Source organism: Rousettus aegyptiacus, unplaced genomic scaffold (assembly GCF_014176215.1).
Source record: "Rousettus aegyptiacus isolate mRouAeg1 unplaced genomic scaffold, mRouAeg1.p scaffold_m13_p_5, whole genome shotgun sequence".
NCBI classification, from domain to species: Eukaryota; Metazoa; Chordata; class Mammalia; order Chiroptera; family Pteropodidae; genus Rousettus; species Rousettus aegyptiacus.
The window spans coordinates 5,039,782-5,057,149 of record NW_023416308.1 but is presented as its reverse complement, the minus strand read 5'-3'; the positions used below and the strand labels follow the sequence as shown (position 1 = coordinate 5,057,149).

The window sequence follows — 17,368 nt, the reverse complement described above, 5'->3', positions numbered from 1 at the left end:
CCACGTTTCCGTGAGCTGCTATATCTTTGCCCTCTTCTGGAACTTTTCTGCTTCTGGAATGAGAGGTTTTTGACTTAAAACCAGAGTTGTTTTCTGCTCTGCTGGGTGCTGTAAATATTTTCATCCCAAATTACTCAAAACGGCTTCTTGAGTAGTCACAAGGTTTCAGAAAGAAAAATTTCCTCTCCTGTAAAATATCAATGTGGTTTTTGCAAAACACCCTGAGGCTCTCACCATACTGAGAAGTCATACAGGAGGTTTCCATCTACCACATGAGGTATATTTTAGGCTGAAATTATGGCTAGTAGCCACCTGGAGGCTTAGCACGAGGCCAGCCTGGGGAATCTGGCAGGAGGGGAGGGTCTTACCTCAGATAAGCTGCAGCCTCTCGTGGGACACAAGGTACCAGTGCCCTCATCCAACAGGTGCTTGATGGGCTTCTGCTCCAGGTCAGGTGCCACATGCGACTCGGGGGACAAAGACCCTGCCTTCGTGGAGCAGAATGCTGGTGCAGAGAGATAAGTAATGAACAAACAGCTGCACCAAAAAAGTTTTCTAGTTAGAAACTGTGATGAGGCCTCTTTTAGGAAAAGTAAAGAGTATAAAGAGAGGTTATAAAATTGAGAAGGGTACCAGATTTCGTTAACCAATGCCACCATAAAAAAAGAAAAAAGAAAAAAAAAATTGAGAAGGGGTCTGGTTTAGATTTTAGGGCTCAAGGAGGGCCTGTCTGAGGAAGGGGCATTTCAGTCGAGGCGTCAAGCATGAGTGAGAGTGAGGCCAGGCCGGAGTGGGGAGAGGCTGTGTGAGGCTCAGAGGGGGGAGTATGACACACTTGGGGACAGAGGGCAGCCAGCGCAGCTGGAGCATGGGGAGCAGGTCAGGTTGTGGGGAGGGAGATAAGGCCAAACCCCACTGGGCCACAAATATCGTGTGAAGGATCGTGGATGTTTAATCAAAGAGCAAAAGGCAGGGAGGCGGCAGTGATGTGATTAGATGCTGTGGTCAGAGGTGAGGGCTGATGAAACCCACTCGGGCTTCTGGGTACAGAATGTGCTAGAACTGGGTCAAAGGAGAGATCTGTAAGGAGGCCACTGCAGGCTTCTGGGGGACAGGATGAAGGCTAGGACCAGGGTAGTGGTGGAGGAGAAAATGAATGGCGTGGGGAGAAGGGAGCCCGACAGGCCCCAGGATCACGGGTGGGGAAAGGACCGGAACGTTCCCTCGCGGGAGGTTATGCAGTCAGTGGTCATAAGCTCTCCTTGGGCCCCTGCGCATCTGAGGAAGTGTCAAATCAGGGGGCTCCCAAGGTACTCGAACAACATGGGAGACAGGGCAGGGGAGGCAGCCTGGAGTTCAAACCATGGATGCCCGATGTAGCATTTCAGGGCACCACAACCTCCGCACGCACCACCTGTAACCTCACCCCACAGACTCCGGGCCCTTTAACGAGAAAATGTTGGAGTTCAGGGGAGGCTTATGAAAGAGGTGGTATTCTTGGATTAATCCGGAGCTCGAAAATATTCAAGGCACCTCAGAACAGAAGAAAACACAGTGAACTGGGCCCAGGAACTTGAGTCCTAGTCCTAAGTGTACTGTGACTTTGAAGAAATCGCGGCTGCCCAGCCCTGAAAAGCTCCCACCTCGGAAAGAGGGGGGGCAGTCACGCCAGGTAATTTATTTGGACTCAAACCTTTCCCGAGCTCACGAAATTTATGGTGAAAACAAATCTGAGCGTGCATCCAAAGGTGTATTCGTGGAGAAAGATTGTTTTATTTTACTTTGAAAAATGTAAAAATATAAAAATATTATATGCTTATGTAAACATCATCCTGAGTTGGCAGCTATTAACACTTTGTCATATTTTCCTCGAATCTTTTTTTGTAATTTAAGAAAAGGTTTTTCAGCTGGAGGCCAAGCTCTTTCTGACTTCCTCCATTTTCGGCCCTTATGCTGTCCTCACAGCCACCGTCCTGAGGTTGCGATCTCCTTCCGGTCCATTCTTCTGTATGTTTGTCCTCCCGGCATTCATTGAGCTTCTTGCATCTACACGTCTCTATTTTTCCTTCAAATTTGGAGATTGTTTTCGGCCATTATTTCTCCAAGGATATATAATTTTTTGCCCTAATCTCTCTCATTTCCTTTCGGTGCTCCAGGTCCATGTATGTTAGACCACTTAATACTGTCTCTGAGGCGCCATTCTTTCCCTGCCCCCCCCCAGCCTTATTCTATCCATCCTTCCACTGGGTATTTTCTATTACTGTGTCTTTAAGTTCAACGATTTTTCCTTCTTGTAGCATCTAATCAGCTTTTTCATTTTATGTATTTTTAAGTTCTAAAGTATCCATTTGTATCTCTTATTTTTTTGTTGTTCTTAAATTTTATTTTATTATTAGTTTCGAGTATATAGTACATGGGTTAGACGCTTATATAGTTTATAAAACGATCCCCCTAACTGCCATTTCTCTCCTCTGGCTCTCCACCTCGCTACTATGTTAATCCTGACTGCATTCCCATCCCCATGACCATCTATCAACTACTAATTTGTACTTCTTTAACCCTTCACGCCTTTCTCCCAGCCTCCCAATACCTTTTCCCCTCTGCCTGTCGCTGGATTATTCTCTATAGTTGTGAGTCTGATTTGATAATTTTGTTCTTTTTGTTCCTTAGAGTCCATATATAAGTGAAATTGTATTTATCTTTCTCTATCTGACTTATTTCACTCAGCATAATAACCTCTAGGTCCATCCATGTCATTGCAAATGGTAGGATTTCATTTTTTTAATGGTTGAGTAATATTCCATTGTATATATGAACTATGAACCATAACTTCTTTATCCAATCACCTGTTGATGGGCATTTAGGTTGCATTCATATCTTTTTTTATAGTTTCCATTTCTCTACTGAGATTCTCTGTTCTTTATTAAGTTCATGTTTTCCTTGAAACCCTCAAACATATTTATATAACTATTTTCAAGTCTTTGTTGGCCAATTCCATTATCTCTGTCCATTTTGAGCTAACAAGCTAATTTTTTTAACTGGTTATGACCACATTTTCTACTTATTTTTTTGTCTAGTAATTTTTTATTATATGCTGGACATTATGAATGTTATGTCACTGATTGTATTTTGCTATCTTTCCTAACGGAGTGTTGAGTTTTGTTCCAACAGGCACTTGTTTTACTTGGGGAGCAGCTTGATCTTTTCCAGGCTTAGTTGGGATGGGCTTAACATAGCCCTAACTGTAGGGCTAGATTAGTTTTACTGAGAAGCATGGCTTTTCTAGAATTCCTACTGAATGCTCAGTGTTCAGTGAGATCTCTCACTGTGGCTGTTTGGAACTCGCAGATCCCCTCACTCTGCCCTGTGCTAGTCCATGGTAGTTATTCAGCTCACAGTTCCCCAAGAGTCTTTTTTTCCCCCTAAAACTTGTAATTTGGCCTGCCTCGTGGAGTCTTGCTCTGCACATGTGAAGTTTAAGACTCAGCCAAACTCCAAATTTGGAGCTGCTTCTTTGCACGACTTCCTTTTCTCTGCCATGCACATTCCTGAGGGAAGGAGGCTCAGTAGCCCTGAACTCTATAATCTGTGCCTCCGCGGTCCAGAAAGTACCTCTAGGCAGAAAGCCAAGGCAATTGTGGTGCTCATCCCATATGTTTCTTTTCTCTCGGGATCACAGTAACTTTCACATATTTTCTCCAGTTTTATAGCTATTTATACCAGTTACTCTGTCATGGTCAGAAGCAGAAATCCCATTCTTTTGTATGTTTACACTCCCATTTTTGCACATTCCAAGAGTAGTACATAGTAATCTTTTGCGTGCATTTTTAAATTTTTACTTTGTTTCCAAAGACTATGGATATACTAGAGCAATGTGAAAATAATAATGAAGGTGAGATATTTTGTGGCAAACTTTAGGGGGAGGGGGAGGTTTGGACCTTAATCCACGAGTTATCTCGGGGTAAATGCTGCAGCCTCGAGCACCACAGTGGAGTATCCTTGGGATGGGAAATGGGTTAAGGGTTATTATATTGGTAATGCTCTTCCATATCTTCCTTTTATACTCAACGTATTTTTGAAGATTTGTCCACATTGCTGTATTCATTTAGTCACTTAAATATTTTAGTGATTTGTGTGCAAGGCACGGGGTGGACAGTTGCACAAGATGGGAAAAGTCCCACTCTCATGGAGCTTAGAGTCTAGTTGGGGAGGGAGCTAATACACATATAAACAAGTACATAGATAATGTCAGCAGCAATGAGTGCAATAAAGAAAAATGAAGCCAGGTAAGGGGAAGGCAGTGTGACTTGGGGAGAGCAACCAGACAAGGTCTCAGAAGAGTCTGATGATATTTGAGCAGAGGCCTGACCTGAGAGGAGGTGCAAGCAAACCATGGGGAAGAGAATTCCAACAGGCACTGGATTTACTTGGGGATCAGGAAGAGGAACTAGGGGTGCTGAAACATTTGAGGGTTTCAAGGAAGGACGTGACGTTATCGCATTTATGTTTCAGTAAGTTCTTTCTGCTTGCCATATGGAGCATGGATACAGGGAGGAGGCGAGGAGGCTGCCGCAGTAATCCAGGCAAGAGAGGGCAGGAGAGGATTGATTTGAACCAGATAACAGCGATGTAGATGGGAGAACTGGGCTTACTTGGAATGTCATTTAAAGGTAGAGCCAACGAAATTTACTGTTAGGCAGGTGTTTGCGAGTGAGAGAAAGGATCGAGAATGGGGCCAGAGTCACTGGCCTAAGGAAACAGACGAATGAAATATTATACACCGAGAAGGGGAATGTTTGAGTGATGAATGAATAATTCTGTTTTGGACATGTTTAAGTGTAAGGTAGCTATTAGATAACTAAGGGTGATGTCCTATAAATTAGGGGTCCCCAACCCCCGAGCCACAGACCGGTACCGATCCCTGGTGCCACAAAGGGTGGGGACTGCTGCTGTAAACAGTTGGGTACCGTATCTGGACTTCAGGGGAGAGACTGGGATTAGGAATAGTATTTACATATCATGCTGCTGAATGAGACCCCCTAAGAACTTAGTACAGAGAAAAGAGGGAGTCATGGGCCCGAGCCCTGGGAATGCCGATACATAAATTCAAAGTCTTCCTCTTAAGAATTCCAGTAAGCCAGACTGGCAAGGAGGAACCATTGAGGCAGGAGGGAAATCAGGAGAGCGTGGACTCCCAGAAGCCAATGAGAGAAATGTTTGAAGAAAGGAGCGATCTACTGTGTTCAGTGCTACAGAGCGAGTACCAGCGGATGTCCTCCATGGTGCAAAGAGACATAGTTCCTTCTTTTTAACTGCTGTATAGTATTCCGTCACATGAGTAGAGGAGATTCATTTCCCACTACTTAGGTGAACATTTGCAGGGAACATTCTTGAACATATTATTGATTTGAGCACACGTGAGTGAATTTTTCTTTGGTGCCTATCCAGGGACAGAATATTGCATTCCAAAAAAAATAGTGGTGCCAGTGTCTGCTGGGATCTTCAGTGTTCAAGAGACCCCATTGCTTCACACCGTCACCAGTATTTGCCATTGCAGACTTTCAAATTCTTGCCAATCTAAAGAGTGAAAGGTGTGTGGTTGTTACCTCCATTTGCATTTTCCTGAGTACTAGTGAAGTCGAGTGTCTTGGCCATTTAAGTTTCCTCTTAAGTAACCTGCCTATTAATAACCATTACCTAGTTTCCCATGGAGTTATCTTTTTGAGGTAAGATTTCTTTATATGTTCTGGATACTAAATCTTTGTCTATTAGGTACATTGCAAATACTTATTGCCAATCTGCAGTGTGCCTTTGTAGAGGTGTGTGTGTGTGTGTGTGTGTGTGTGTGTGTGTGTGATATAAAAGCTTTTAGTTTTGATGAGTCAAGTCTAGTGTTTTGTGTCTTATTTAAGCAATCTTTCCCTGTCTTGAGATCATAAAGACACTTGCCTGTATTTTGTTCTAAGACTTGTAAAGTTTTATAAAAATTCATTTATATATGTTAATGTTAATGCATCTGAAATTTATTCTGTGTGTGGTGTGAGGGAGAGGTCTTTTATTTCCTTTTTATTTTATTTTTTAGTTTTAATTGAGAAAGCCAGATGTCCTAGCCTCTCCAGCCTTTCCCCACTGATCTGGGCTGCCACCAACATGACACCCAGGTTTCCAGAGGAACCCGGGTCTGCTTTGGGCTCTGCCTCCCTATTCCACTGGTCATACTGCCTTTTCTCGTACCCCTACGCGAACGATTTCATTATCGAACTCCATAAAACAATTATTACCTGGGGAAAGTGGGGAGAATTATTTGTTTTTGGTTTTGTTTCTGTTTTTGTTTTTTTTGCTTTGAAGTCATCCGTCTTTAAACAACTGTCCATGGTGTGTCTAAACTAGTACTGGCCGAACTTCAGAAAAATCTGTTTGCTGCTCACCTTTCAAGGACTGAGCTGTGGCGTGAAGGGGGGCCGGCCCTTCACTTTTCTGTGAAACTGTGGGTACTTTTACTTTTGGCTTACCCCTCCCCCCCCCCCCCCCCGCCCCGCCCCACCGACTCTCACCTCCGGTTTGTCAGGTGGCGATGCTTATGAACCATGGGTCCGCTGTTCCGGGCTTTACACGTGGGCCTGGACTGGGCTGCAGTACCAATGACGTTGGTTACTGCCAACCAGACTACGGCGACAGGCCTGACGGGGTCTGGCGTTTCCTGTTGGCTCACCGGCACTGAGAACTTCGATTCCAAAAATAAAAGCCCCAGAAACCACCGTGACCTCACGGTCTGTGTGCTCGCTGGGCGCCCTGAGCGCTGGGGCTGCGTCTCCCCTGCGGCCCTCTCCAGCTACAACCCTGCACCCTGCCCGCGAGACGTGGGGTCCGCACGGGCTGCATGGGCTCCGAGGGCCACCCTGCCTGAGTGCTCGCTGTCCCCTCCCTTCAGGCGGTCACCCGCAGGGCCAAGGTGGCTCCCGCTGAGAGGATGAGCAAGTTCTTGAAGCACTTCACCGTCGTGGGGGACGACTACCACGCCTGGAACGTCAACTACGAGAAATGGGAGAACGAGGAGGAGGAGGAGGAGGAGGAGGAGGAGCAGCCGCCAGCAACGCCGGCCGCGGGCGAGGAGGGCAGAGCCGCCGACCCCAGCGCGGCCCCCGTCTCCGTGCCGCGGCGGCCCCTCGACTTCAGGAGCACGCTGAGGAAGCTCTTCAGCTCCCACAGGTTTCAGGTAGGTGGGCAGGGGCCCCGGGTGCCCATGGCGGGGGTGGGCAGAGCCCGCAGCTGAGAGTCACGAGGCCGGGGTGGGGCGGCTCTCTGCCGCTGCCTCATTCATTGTGCAGTTGTCCCCCGAGGACAACCGTGTGCCAGGTGCCCGTACAGCAGCCAGCGGGTACACTGGGCGGGTCCCCTGGAGTCGGGGATTAAATAAATCGTCATCGAAAAGTCAAAGGGCCATCAGCTGAGGAAGGATTAGCAAAATGGAGTCTGTCCATACTCAGCCCTAAACAGGAATGGAGCCCTGACACCCTCCGCAATGGGGACGAACCTTGCAAGCAAGATGCTGAGCGAGAGAAGCCGGTCACCAAAGATCATATATCACGTGATTCTGTTTATATGTAACGTCCAGAGTAGGTTAACCCTAGAGACAGAAAGCAGCTTGGTGGTCTTGACAAGCTGAGGGAGGGAAGCAGGGGCGGTGACTGCCCGTGGACACAAGGCCCCCACTTGGGATGAGAAAGATGTTCTGGAACCACATAGTGGGGAACGTTAGTTACACAACCTTGAGAATACGCTTAATGTCACCGAACTTTACGCTTTTCGAAATGGTTGAAATCATGCATTTTATGTTGTGCGAATTTTACCACCCGTGCACTCACAAACGAAAGTGTAAACGTCGAAGGCAGAAGAAACACTCCTGCATTCACTCAGCAAACATGACGTGCCTGCCCTGAGTTGGACAAGGCCAACAGAGGTCCCGTGCCTCGCAGGCTCACTGCCGTGGGGGCCTCAGTCTCTTCTTTCGCGGAGTGATGCCACAAACATCCGCCTGGCTTAACGTGCCCCCAGCCTCCAGGTGTGATTGTGGGGAGAACATGACAGGGATGCCTGACTCCAAATAGCAAAGGGACTGGAACTTTCTGTGGGATTCAGGACCTGCCCCGACGTCCTCTGACTTTGAAGGACAAAGGCAGGTTGAGTTCAGCCAGCTTTCTGAAGCCCACCCCGAGCCCCGAGGCGGGCGAGCAGGTGTCCACAAGCCTGTCAGCATCCCAGGAGAATGCAAGGGGCTCAGGGACATAAGGGAAGCTCGCAGCCCCTTGTCATCCCAGCTCTCAAATGAAGCCATTTTGGGGACCCAGCAGTAAGTGTCCTCTGAAACCAAAATAACCCAATTCCTACCAAGACCCAATGTCCCTTCTGAAGCAGGGAGAAACCGTCCCTGCCCCTCCCATCACTGACTTTGTTCCAGGGTAAAATAGAAAAAAAAAAAAATTTATTTTGGTCTTTCTCTTGCGTGTGGCTTAGAGAGAAAGTGCAGGCCAAACAGCCCGGCCCGCCTTTCTGTTCACTTCTCTCTGTGGCTGTGACAGCAAAGGAAACGTGGTATTAAGTTGTTGGGATTGAAATACCAAACCTTCAATTTCAGGAGCAGAAGGAAGGAGCCAGCCTCCTCCCAGCTGCAAGGGGAGCCCTGGACGCCCCCGCTCCGCCCCCCCCTTTGCCCCGCCCACCACTACAAAGTGCCCCCTCTCCTGACTGGGTCCACTTGGCCGCATGGCTCAGGCTGGCCCCCTGAGCTGGGGCCCCCCAGAGATACTCGTACTGTGGAAAAAGAAGACTGACTGTTGCAAAATAAGTAGAGATGTGTATTCATCCACGCAACAGTTGTATTTTTAGCACCTACTATGTGCCGGGGTACAGCGGCGAGCATGGCGGACACACACCTGCCCTCACTCACGGAGGATCCGTGCTCAGTGGAGAGGCAGGCATTCCAGAAGTCACCCAGACAGATAGATGCTGGTTACAAGTGGAGAGAAGCCCCTTGCAGGGGGACAGGAGGGGCTGTGAGAGGCCCCGGGGTTGAGGGGAGACGTGATCTAGGAGTGGGAGGCGGAGGGCGTGTGTGGCGGAAGGAGCGACATTTCATCTAACACCTGAGGGTCGGTGGGCAGGAGTGAGCTCTGTGGGTGGGGGCGGGGCAGGGCTTTCGGGCAGGGGGCCTTGTTTGCAAAGAGCTCTCGAGGGCAAGGGCCTGCGGCGTTGGAGGAATTGAGAAGGGTCCACACGGCCCGTGTATAGTCAGAAGAGAGGAAGCACTAGGAGGGCATCGCCCATGGGCAGGGGACAGCCATCACGGGTCCTAAACGTGGGCGAGACGGGGTAACGTGACCAGAGCTGTCGAGGCAGGCCACGTCGGGGCGAGGGATGCCAGGTCCGGGGATTGATCTGTGCCAGTGGAATGAGCATGCGAGGAGACTCTGCCCTCCCTCCCCTGGATGCAGTCTCCACCTGTCCCCATCGTTGGAGGTGGCCGGGGTGACATGACACATGGTTAACTGCCGTCGCTTCTCACGTGGGGTGGCACAGCCAAGGGCGAGCGCACTGGGTGTGTCGGGCCTCCGTGGAAACCACGGAGGGACCGGGGACGAGAGCCGTGAAGAGCTGCACTTTTGTTACCGGCTCCTTGTGGCCGGGCCCTGTGCCCAGCACCCTCCCCACGTCATCTCACGCGATGCTCCCGCCGTCGCTCGGGGATGGAAAGTATGACCGGCCTCACTTTCCCCAGGAGGACACTGAAGCTTAGAGTTAACGCCGAGGCTCGGGGGTGTCGAGAGATGTGCCCGAGGTCCAGGCGCTTGGGGCAGGTGGCCCAGGACTGGCCGCCCGTAGCCGCCCACACTCCGCACCACCGCCTTCGGCTGCAGGCACTGCCATCGCCGCCAGGCCAGGGCTTGACACTAACCAGCCTCCCCGAAGTCTCAGAATTCGCGTGACTCCCCTCAGATATAGAGCTAACTGCTCGTGAACTCGTAAATTCGGGGCCTCGGAGGTTAGTTCAGAGTGGCCAGGGTGGGGGCCCAGGCATCGTAGTTGTGTGACCTTGGGTCTGTCTGTTTCTTTAGAGGTGAGATACATATAACACAGAGTGGACCACTTTAATTCGTTCAGTGGCATTTATTTACTTCATTCACAGTATTTGCCGCCATCACCACTATCTAATTCCACAATGTTTTCATCACCCCAAAAGGAGGTTTGATGCCCATTAAATAATAAACCCCCTAGGCCCTAATAACCACTGATCTACTTTCTGTCTCTATAGATTTACCTGTTATGGACATTTCATACAAATTGTACAGTATCTATGGTCTTTGGTGACCAGCCTCTTTCACTTGGCACAGTGTTTTCTTGGTTCATCCGTGTTACAGTGTGCATCAGGACTTCATTTCTTTTCATGGCTGAATATTCCACTGGTTTTTTATATCTCTGTGTCTTGGTTTTAGATCAGAGTCCTTTAGCTCTAAAATAAAACCAAATAAGGAAGGAAGGGAGAGAGAGAGGAAGGGAGGGAGGGAGGAAGGAAGAAAGGGAGGGAGGGAGGGAGGAAATGAGGGAAGAAGGGAAGGAGGGAAAGAAGGAGGGAGGAAGGAAAAAAGACCCACCAGAGGCTTGCCTCTTTATTAAGCTACGGAATTTGCATATGTGTGAAAACTTCATTACCAAGCAATTTGCCACGCAATTTTCACAATAAACCATGTCATCGAATACTTTAATTACTGAAATAATTAGCTACAGTTTGAAATGGTCAAAGGTTTGTTAGTCTTTTTCAAATTTTATTTTTTAAAAATTTTTCATTTTTATTAGCTTCAGGTTGACAGTACATTAGCTAGGCATTGATATGGTTTATGAAATGAAACCTCCCCCCTTCCTGATCCCTCTATCACCCCTCTGGCTCTGCACAGGCCGTTACAATTCTGTGGACTACAGCCCCTGTGCCGTGTACTCTGTCCCCGTGACTATTTTGTAACTTAATGGTTCTTTCTTACATAGGCCTGAACTTGTTGAATTTCATCCCGAAACTGCAGACACTGCCAAGATAACGGCAGATTAACTCTCAGAGCCCAGATCTGTCTACCTGAGCGTGAAAGAGGCAGGCCCCAGGGAAGCAAGGGATGGGCCAGGATTTCTAGAGGGAGAAAGAGGGATTGCGCAGTGTCCTCTGGGGTTCCTCCCGTAGCTGCCGTTTCCGCCACCACAGCGTCATCCCCAGAGTCTCCGGGAACACTGTCACCTCCACCCTTCCCATTAGTGCCCTCACTAAAGTCGTTGCCACCTCAAGGCATCGCCATGATCACCGCCATCACTGAGGTCACCTGCTCACTCCGGCCTGGTCGCCACTGCCCTCCTCGGCCGGCAGGTCATGGGATTGCCTTTCCCACATCCCTTCCCAGTCCCCCTCACCTCTCCCAGCCACACCCCTGCACCCCCACCCCGCATACCCCACCCCGTATTGGGGCAGCTGTCTCACAGCTCTGGATGGAAGCTGTGTTATGTACATAGTGGATATCACTTTAACCGGGCCGGCTGAGGGAGGCAGTCCCTGGAAGTCCTTCCACGGCTCAGATCTCTGAGGCTGGGTGTTCTTGATTATTTATTGAACATCTGTTCTGGGCTCACCCTGGCAAGAACAGTTCTCAGAACTGGAAAAACATACACGTGTCAAAACTTTTGGATTACTTATATATTTTTTGCTATCTAGGAATTAGCAATTTGGTTGGAGAGATACTGGGAAGCAGTGAACGAGTAAGAGAAAGATGAGCGGTGACCGAGGGTCAGTGAGCTGTACAGAGAGCAGCTCTAGGACAGGCACTACCTTGGGGCGGACAGGCGGGGGAGGTGGCAGAAGGAGGGGCTTCCGTGAGAGGACCTGGGCCCCAGCAGGCCCCCTGCAGGGCGCTTGGGCTGTGGGCGGCAGCTTCCCAGCCTTGGCATTTTCCCCCAGTGGTTCGCCCAGATGTTTCCAAAACCGGCCCCTCCAGGTGGAAGGAGAGTCCTCACTTATGTCTCACAGTTTCCTGCTCCTCTCTCGGCCCACAGGTTATCATCATTTGCCTGGTCATTCTGGATGCCCTCCTGGTGCTGGCCGAGCTGATTCTGGACCTGAAGATCATCCAGCCTGACAAGAACAACTATGCCGCCAGGGTAAGGTGTCAGCAGCCCTATAATTCGGTTCACTTCCGTCAGGGGGGCGGGCAGAGTGGTGCAGACAGCACTCGCCTTGGAGTCGCCAGGCCTTGACTGACTGGGTACTTTTAGCCAAAGAGCAGAGAAAATGCCTTCCTTTCTAAATTATGGATAAGCATTTACTACAAGCAGGAGATGTTCTCATTTCCCCCGATGCCTTGAATCTTGAGTTATCCCAGACCTCTGGGCTGGAGCGTGGGATTCTAGAGCACGGTGGCTGCTTGCCCATCCCCGAGAGGCAGACACGCTCTGTGTCCTCCTGCAGACGTTCCTATGTGGTCCCTAGGCTGGAGCCATTTGGGGGATGTGCCCACCAATGCACAGTTCCCACCTGAGTCCGTCCCAGACATTTGCCCAAGGGGCAGTGGACTCACCAAAAACATACTGTTATGTGGCCCCTGTCATCAGCAACATGGGAGAAGGCCGGGGCCTGAAGAGGGTCTCCCTACACACTTTTTCTAAAAACAAAATTCAACTGATAATGCAAAAATGTCTTTTCAAGTGATAGAAGGGATGGAAAAAAATATTAAACATCCTTCCTCCCACTCGAGGTCCGTTTCCTCCCACCGATGAACTTCTTTTCTCTGTTTTTTTTTTTTTTAACAGAATCAGTAATATCCCTGCTATATTCACTGTCTTGTGCCTTTCTGTTTCTTCAACCTTTTATTAAGAAAAAAAGGCAATTATGCATTTTGCTATATTTGCTTTATCTAGACATATCCATAAACGCACCCATATATTTTTATCTGACCATTTGAAAGTAAGTTAGACATCACAACACTTCACCCCTAAATACTTTGAATAAAGTCTCTCTCCCACAGAACCATAATAGCGTTATCACATCTTAAAAATTATCAATTACTCCTTAATGTCTAATAACCAGTTTGTATTCAAATTTCCTCATTCATTCCAAGAATGTCTTTTATAGTGCTTTTTTTTTTTTTTTCTAAACGAGGATCCAGACATTTGATGTTATATTGGGTTATATTTTCTCACATTTTTTTTTTTTCTCATGACATTGACTGTTTGAAGAGTCTAGCCAATCGTCTTATACAGTGTCCCACATTCTGGATTTGTCAGACTGTTTCCTCAGAAGTCCTTTAAGGTGTCCCTTTATTCTCTGTATTTTCCTGTAACCAGAGGTTAGTCCAGAGAGTTATACAGTTAGTTCTTCGCTGGCGAGCCGTCGTCTTTATATTGTGGCGCATGGGGCTGGGGGTCGACTGTCAGTGATACCCTGTAAGATCACTTGATTAAGGTCGTGAATGCTGGGCCGCTCCGCTGTCCAGGGGCACTTCTCCTTTTGCCGTTACAAATAATCTGTCCAGGGACACTTCAGCACCCTGCAAGTAGCATCCACAGGCTGGCCAGTGAGTGGATAGGGGGATGTAAACCGATTTCTCTCTTTCCTTCTACATCTAGTAGTTCATATTCTTTTGTAAAGTAGAGCTTTTCTTTTTTTTTTTTCCTGTGTGTGCACATATCACTTGCTATGGACTCATGGATGTGTGTGTGTGTGTGTGTGTGTGTGTGTGTGTGTGTGTATTCAGAGTATTACAATCATAGTCATTCTTTTCGATGTTCAAATTGGCCCAAATTTTGTCAGTGTGAGCCTCTTGGAGTGGACTGCTGTGTCTGGCATGACTCCCTAGTCTTTGAGCATTTCCTTGCTTGCGGGCCCAAGATGACATCCCATCTCACTTGGCTAGTGAAGACCAGCATTTATAAATCAAGACCTGGGAACTCTTCACTTACCGTCTACCTTGGTGATCATTTCTAATCGATACACATGGATCAGCCTGGGTCTCTTCTTCAATTGTGTAGTGCTGCATATGGAGGTTCTGCGATGCGTTTGACAAATGCCCTCTAATAGATAGTTCTATCGTTCTGCAAACGATGCTGCAGTAAATAGCCTCGCAACAGGTCTTGGTACACGTGTGAACGTAGCTGTAGGATAAATTCCTAGCAATGGCATCACTGTGCCCATGGGCGTGGTGGATGCTTTCAATGCTGCCACCGCACAGTTGCCCATGGGAGAGCAGAGCCCGGTCTGTGGCGTCCCCAGCTATGCTGCCAGCCAGAGAACAGCGCGCGGTGCTGGCGGAAGTCCGGATTGGTCAGTGTATGAACTCTCTCTCTGGGGACCAAGCAGGGGCACCTGAGGCCAGCTGGTCCGTGTGACCTGCCCCAGCCTGTGACCAGCCTGGATCTGCTCTCATTGTGGCTCCTTGTCTCCTTCAGGTATTCCACTACATGAGCATTGTCATCTTGACCTTCTTTATGATGGAGATTTTCTTTAAAATATATGCCTTCCGCTCGGAGTTCTTACACCACAAGTTTGAAATCCTGGATGCCATCGTCGTGGTGGTGTCTTTCATCCTTGACATTGTCCTCCTGTTCCGTGAGCACGAGTTTGAGGCTCTCGGCCTGCTGATTCTGCTCCGGCTGTGGAGAGTGGCCCGGATAATCAATGGTAGGTCCCCTGTGCTCCTGGATTGCTGAGCAGAGGTGGAGCCGGGAGTGGGCGGGGCTGGGACTGGGCGGGGCTGGGACTGGGCGGAGCTGGGACTGGGCAGAGCCGGGGAGTGGGTGCAGAGGCCACCTGCTGGTTTCCATTAGGATTCCTGTCTCCTTCTCCCCGCGGTCTTGAGGAAAGTGGTCTGATTTGGTGTCCCAGCGCCACTTCTGTGGCAACGAATTGACAGCAAGCCACGTGCTCTGAGAGGAACTACCCTTGTCCTTTCGGCCCTGTTTCCACAATCACTAGACGTTTGTGGAAAGGGTTGGCCTCACCTCTGATTGGTCCCTCCAGCCTGACTCCCGGAGCGCCTTTTGTTTTCACTTCGGTGTTTCCTACCCAACCCCATCTCACCTGGGGAGGGGCACACCAGAAGGGGTGCAGGGAAGCTGAAATGCCCTGCGCTAGGTCCTGCCCCCTTTGAGAAAGTCACAGCACGTGTTTGCATGATGATGGCTCTGAGAACTGCCATAGTTTTCCAAATTGACCAATTTGACACTTTCAGGGGGAAATAACACCTAGTTGCGTGCTGTACACTGTGACCCTCGAGAACACACTTGGGGGAATCCTGCTTTACCACATTTCTGGTAGAAATCCTCTTCTTGGCGCACACCCTGTTGGCATGGGGAACTTCTGTCTCAGGGAAGCCAGGCCGACTGAGATTTTAGGTGACGGTGATCGCCAGCTAGTTCAGCTGTCAGTGTAGTCAGAGTTGCTCAAACGCCTGCCCATGGGCCTGCCATGTCAGAATCGCCTTCAGTGAACATTTTTTAAAAATAATGGAGACTCCGATGCAGAGGCCTGGGGTGGAGCCCAGGCAGTGTGTCTGTCTGTCTTTGAGGCACTGCCAGGTGATTTCGGTGTCCGGCCAGGTTTGGGGACCGCTGGACCAGGGCCCAGCACGCTAGGCCGTGGGTCTGTCGGGAGTGAGCGAGCAGCAGTGCGGCCCGTTGGCTGCGGGCCGTGCCCTGGCGGCTCCTGTCTTTGGCGGCGCAGCGGGTCCTGTCACAGCCTCATGAGCTCCACAGCCTGCTGGCCGTGGTGAGACCGCACAGGTGGAGGGCTGTGTCCGCGCACGTGTGAGGCCAATCTGAACAGCTCTGCCTGTGGGCACCTGTGGGGTTTAGGGGTGAGTTCAGATCTAGTGATTAAAAGAAAGCCCATGAAGTGAAGAACATCCACTTGGGTTCTGTCAAAGGAAATAAAGCTTTTCAGATACTATCGAAGATACTTATGCTAATTGATAATTTCATTAATCGAACAGAAAAATACTCTGCACAGAGTTTATGCACAACTGAGGTAGATAAACCACAACTGGTTATAAAGGACTCATGAGCCACAGTTACTACCGTCACTCTTGTCACACCATGGTGAGATTCGCTTTTGCAGGTGAAACCAAAACCATCTGGAACTTGTCCATTTACTTTGTCTAAATAGTAGCGGAGCACAGAAGGGCTGGCTAACGCTCATTATCGCATTGCTGTCATATTTAGCGGCATGGCCTGAATGAAAGGTCTGTAAAAGTTACACCGGGTTAAACTGGACCCAGTGTGACAATCAAGAATGCCGGGGACCAGGGCCTGTTGCTCCCGGGCCTCACGGGCACATGTGTCACTCTTCCTTGGAAAGGGGCGCGTAGCATCCCCTGTTGTGGCAGTCTTTTGAGACAGTATCCCCACTGTGGTGTGGACATTGGGGAGCCATCAGATGACCCCGCTGTCAGCCAAGATTTAGGTTATCACCTGATGACTAACATGGCCACCACTGTAGGAAAGTGGCAATCCCAGCCCCAAACTCGAGTGTTTCCAGCCTTGTAGTTTTGTGGCTTTTGTGCACACTGCTAAGCAGCAGGGCCATCGCGAACGAGCTGTGTTAAGGAGCTTGATGCTCAACTGGTCAGTGATTATATCTACGGATTTTCCAGCCCATGGGAACTGAAGAGAAATATTGCACAACTAGGTACTGAGTAGCTCAGAAATGAAAAATCTGACCCTCTTAGTTGTGACGCCTTTATTGATAACTGTTTTACTTGTCTGTCACCATCTTCCAAACTGTATACATTTATAATAGACTTTTTTTTTTAAGTGGTTATATTGGAAACCAGTATCATTGAGACCCTCAATTATTTTTCAGGGATAATTATCTCAGTTAAGACACGGTCAGAACGGCAACTGTTAAGATTAAAACAGATTAATATACAACTGGCCGCCAAGATCCAACATCTTGAATTCAGCTGCTCTGAGAAGGTAAGAAAACATTTCTGGGAAAATGCTGGCCGTTTGCAGCCCCCCCGACTTCAGCATGGTGCTTCTCACTGCCAGGCCTTTGCTCGCAAGCTGCCCTTGGCCTGCAGCGCCCTGCCCCTGGGCTGTCTCCCTAGTCCTTTCGGAGTCGGCCGAGGCAACGCCCCTTCCCAGAACTATGCCACGCGCCCATCTTTGTCACTGCTATTGTCCCTTGGACCCCATCGGACTGTAGCAGTCTCCTTCAGTGGGCTGAATCCACAAGAAGTGTAGCCTTCCTGCAGCACTGCGTCCCTGGGGCTCACTGAATGATTGTCACATCCCTGGCGAGGCTCAGAAAGTAAACCCAGTTATTTGTCTGCTTTTGTAATAACAG

The 17,368-nt window shown here is 49.1% G+C and overlaps 1 protein-coding gene across 2 annotated transcripts in view; it reads left to right on the top strand.

The window, feature by feature from the left end:
- The window catches only part of HVCN1 (hydrogen voltage gated channel 1), a 32,634-nt gene that overhangs the window by 13,481 nt on the left and 1,785 nt on the right, over window positions 1-17,368 (top strand). For both annotated transcript variants that reach the window (XM_016149687.2, XM_016149686.2), the window contains exons 4-7: window positions 6,932-7,216; window positions 12,085-12,189; window positions 14,473-14,704; window positions 16,883-16,995. In XM_016149687.2, coding sequence (XP_016005173.2) covers window positions 6,932-7,216; window positions 12,085-12,189; window positions 14,473-14,704; window positions 16,883-16,995 — 735 coding nt within the window. The remainder of the gene's footprint in view (window positions 1-6,931; window positions 7,217-12,084; window positions 12,190-14,472; window positions 14,705-16,882; window positions 16,996-17,368) is intronic.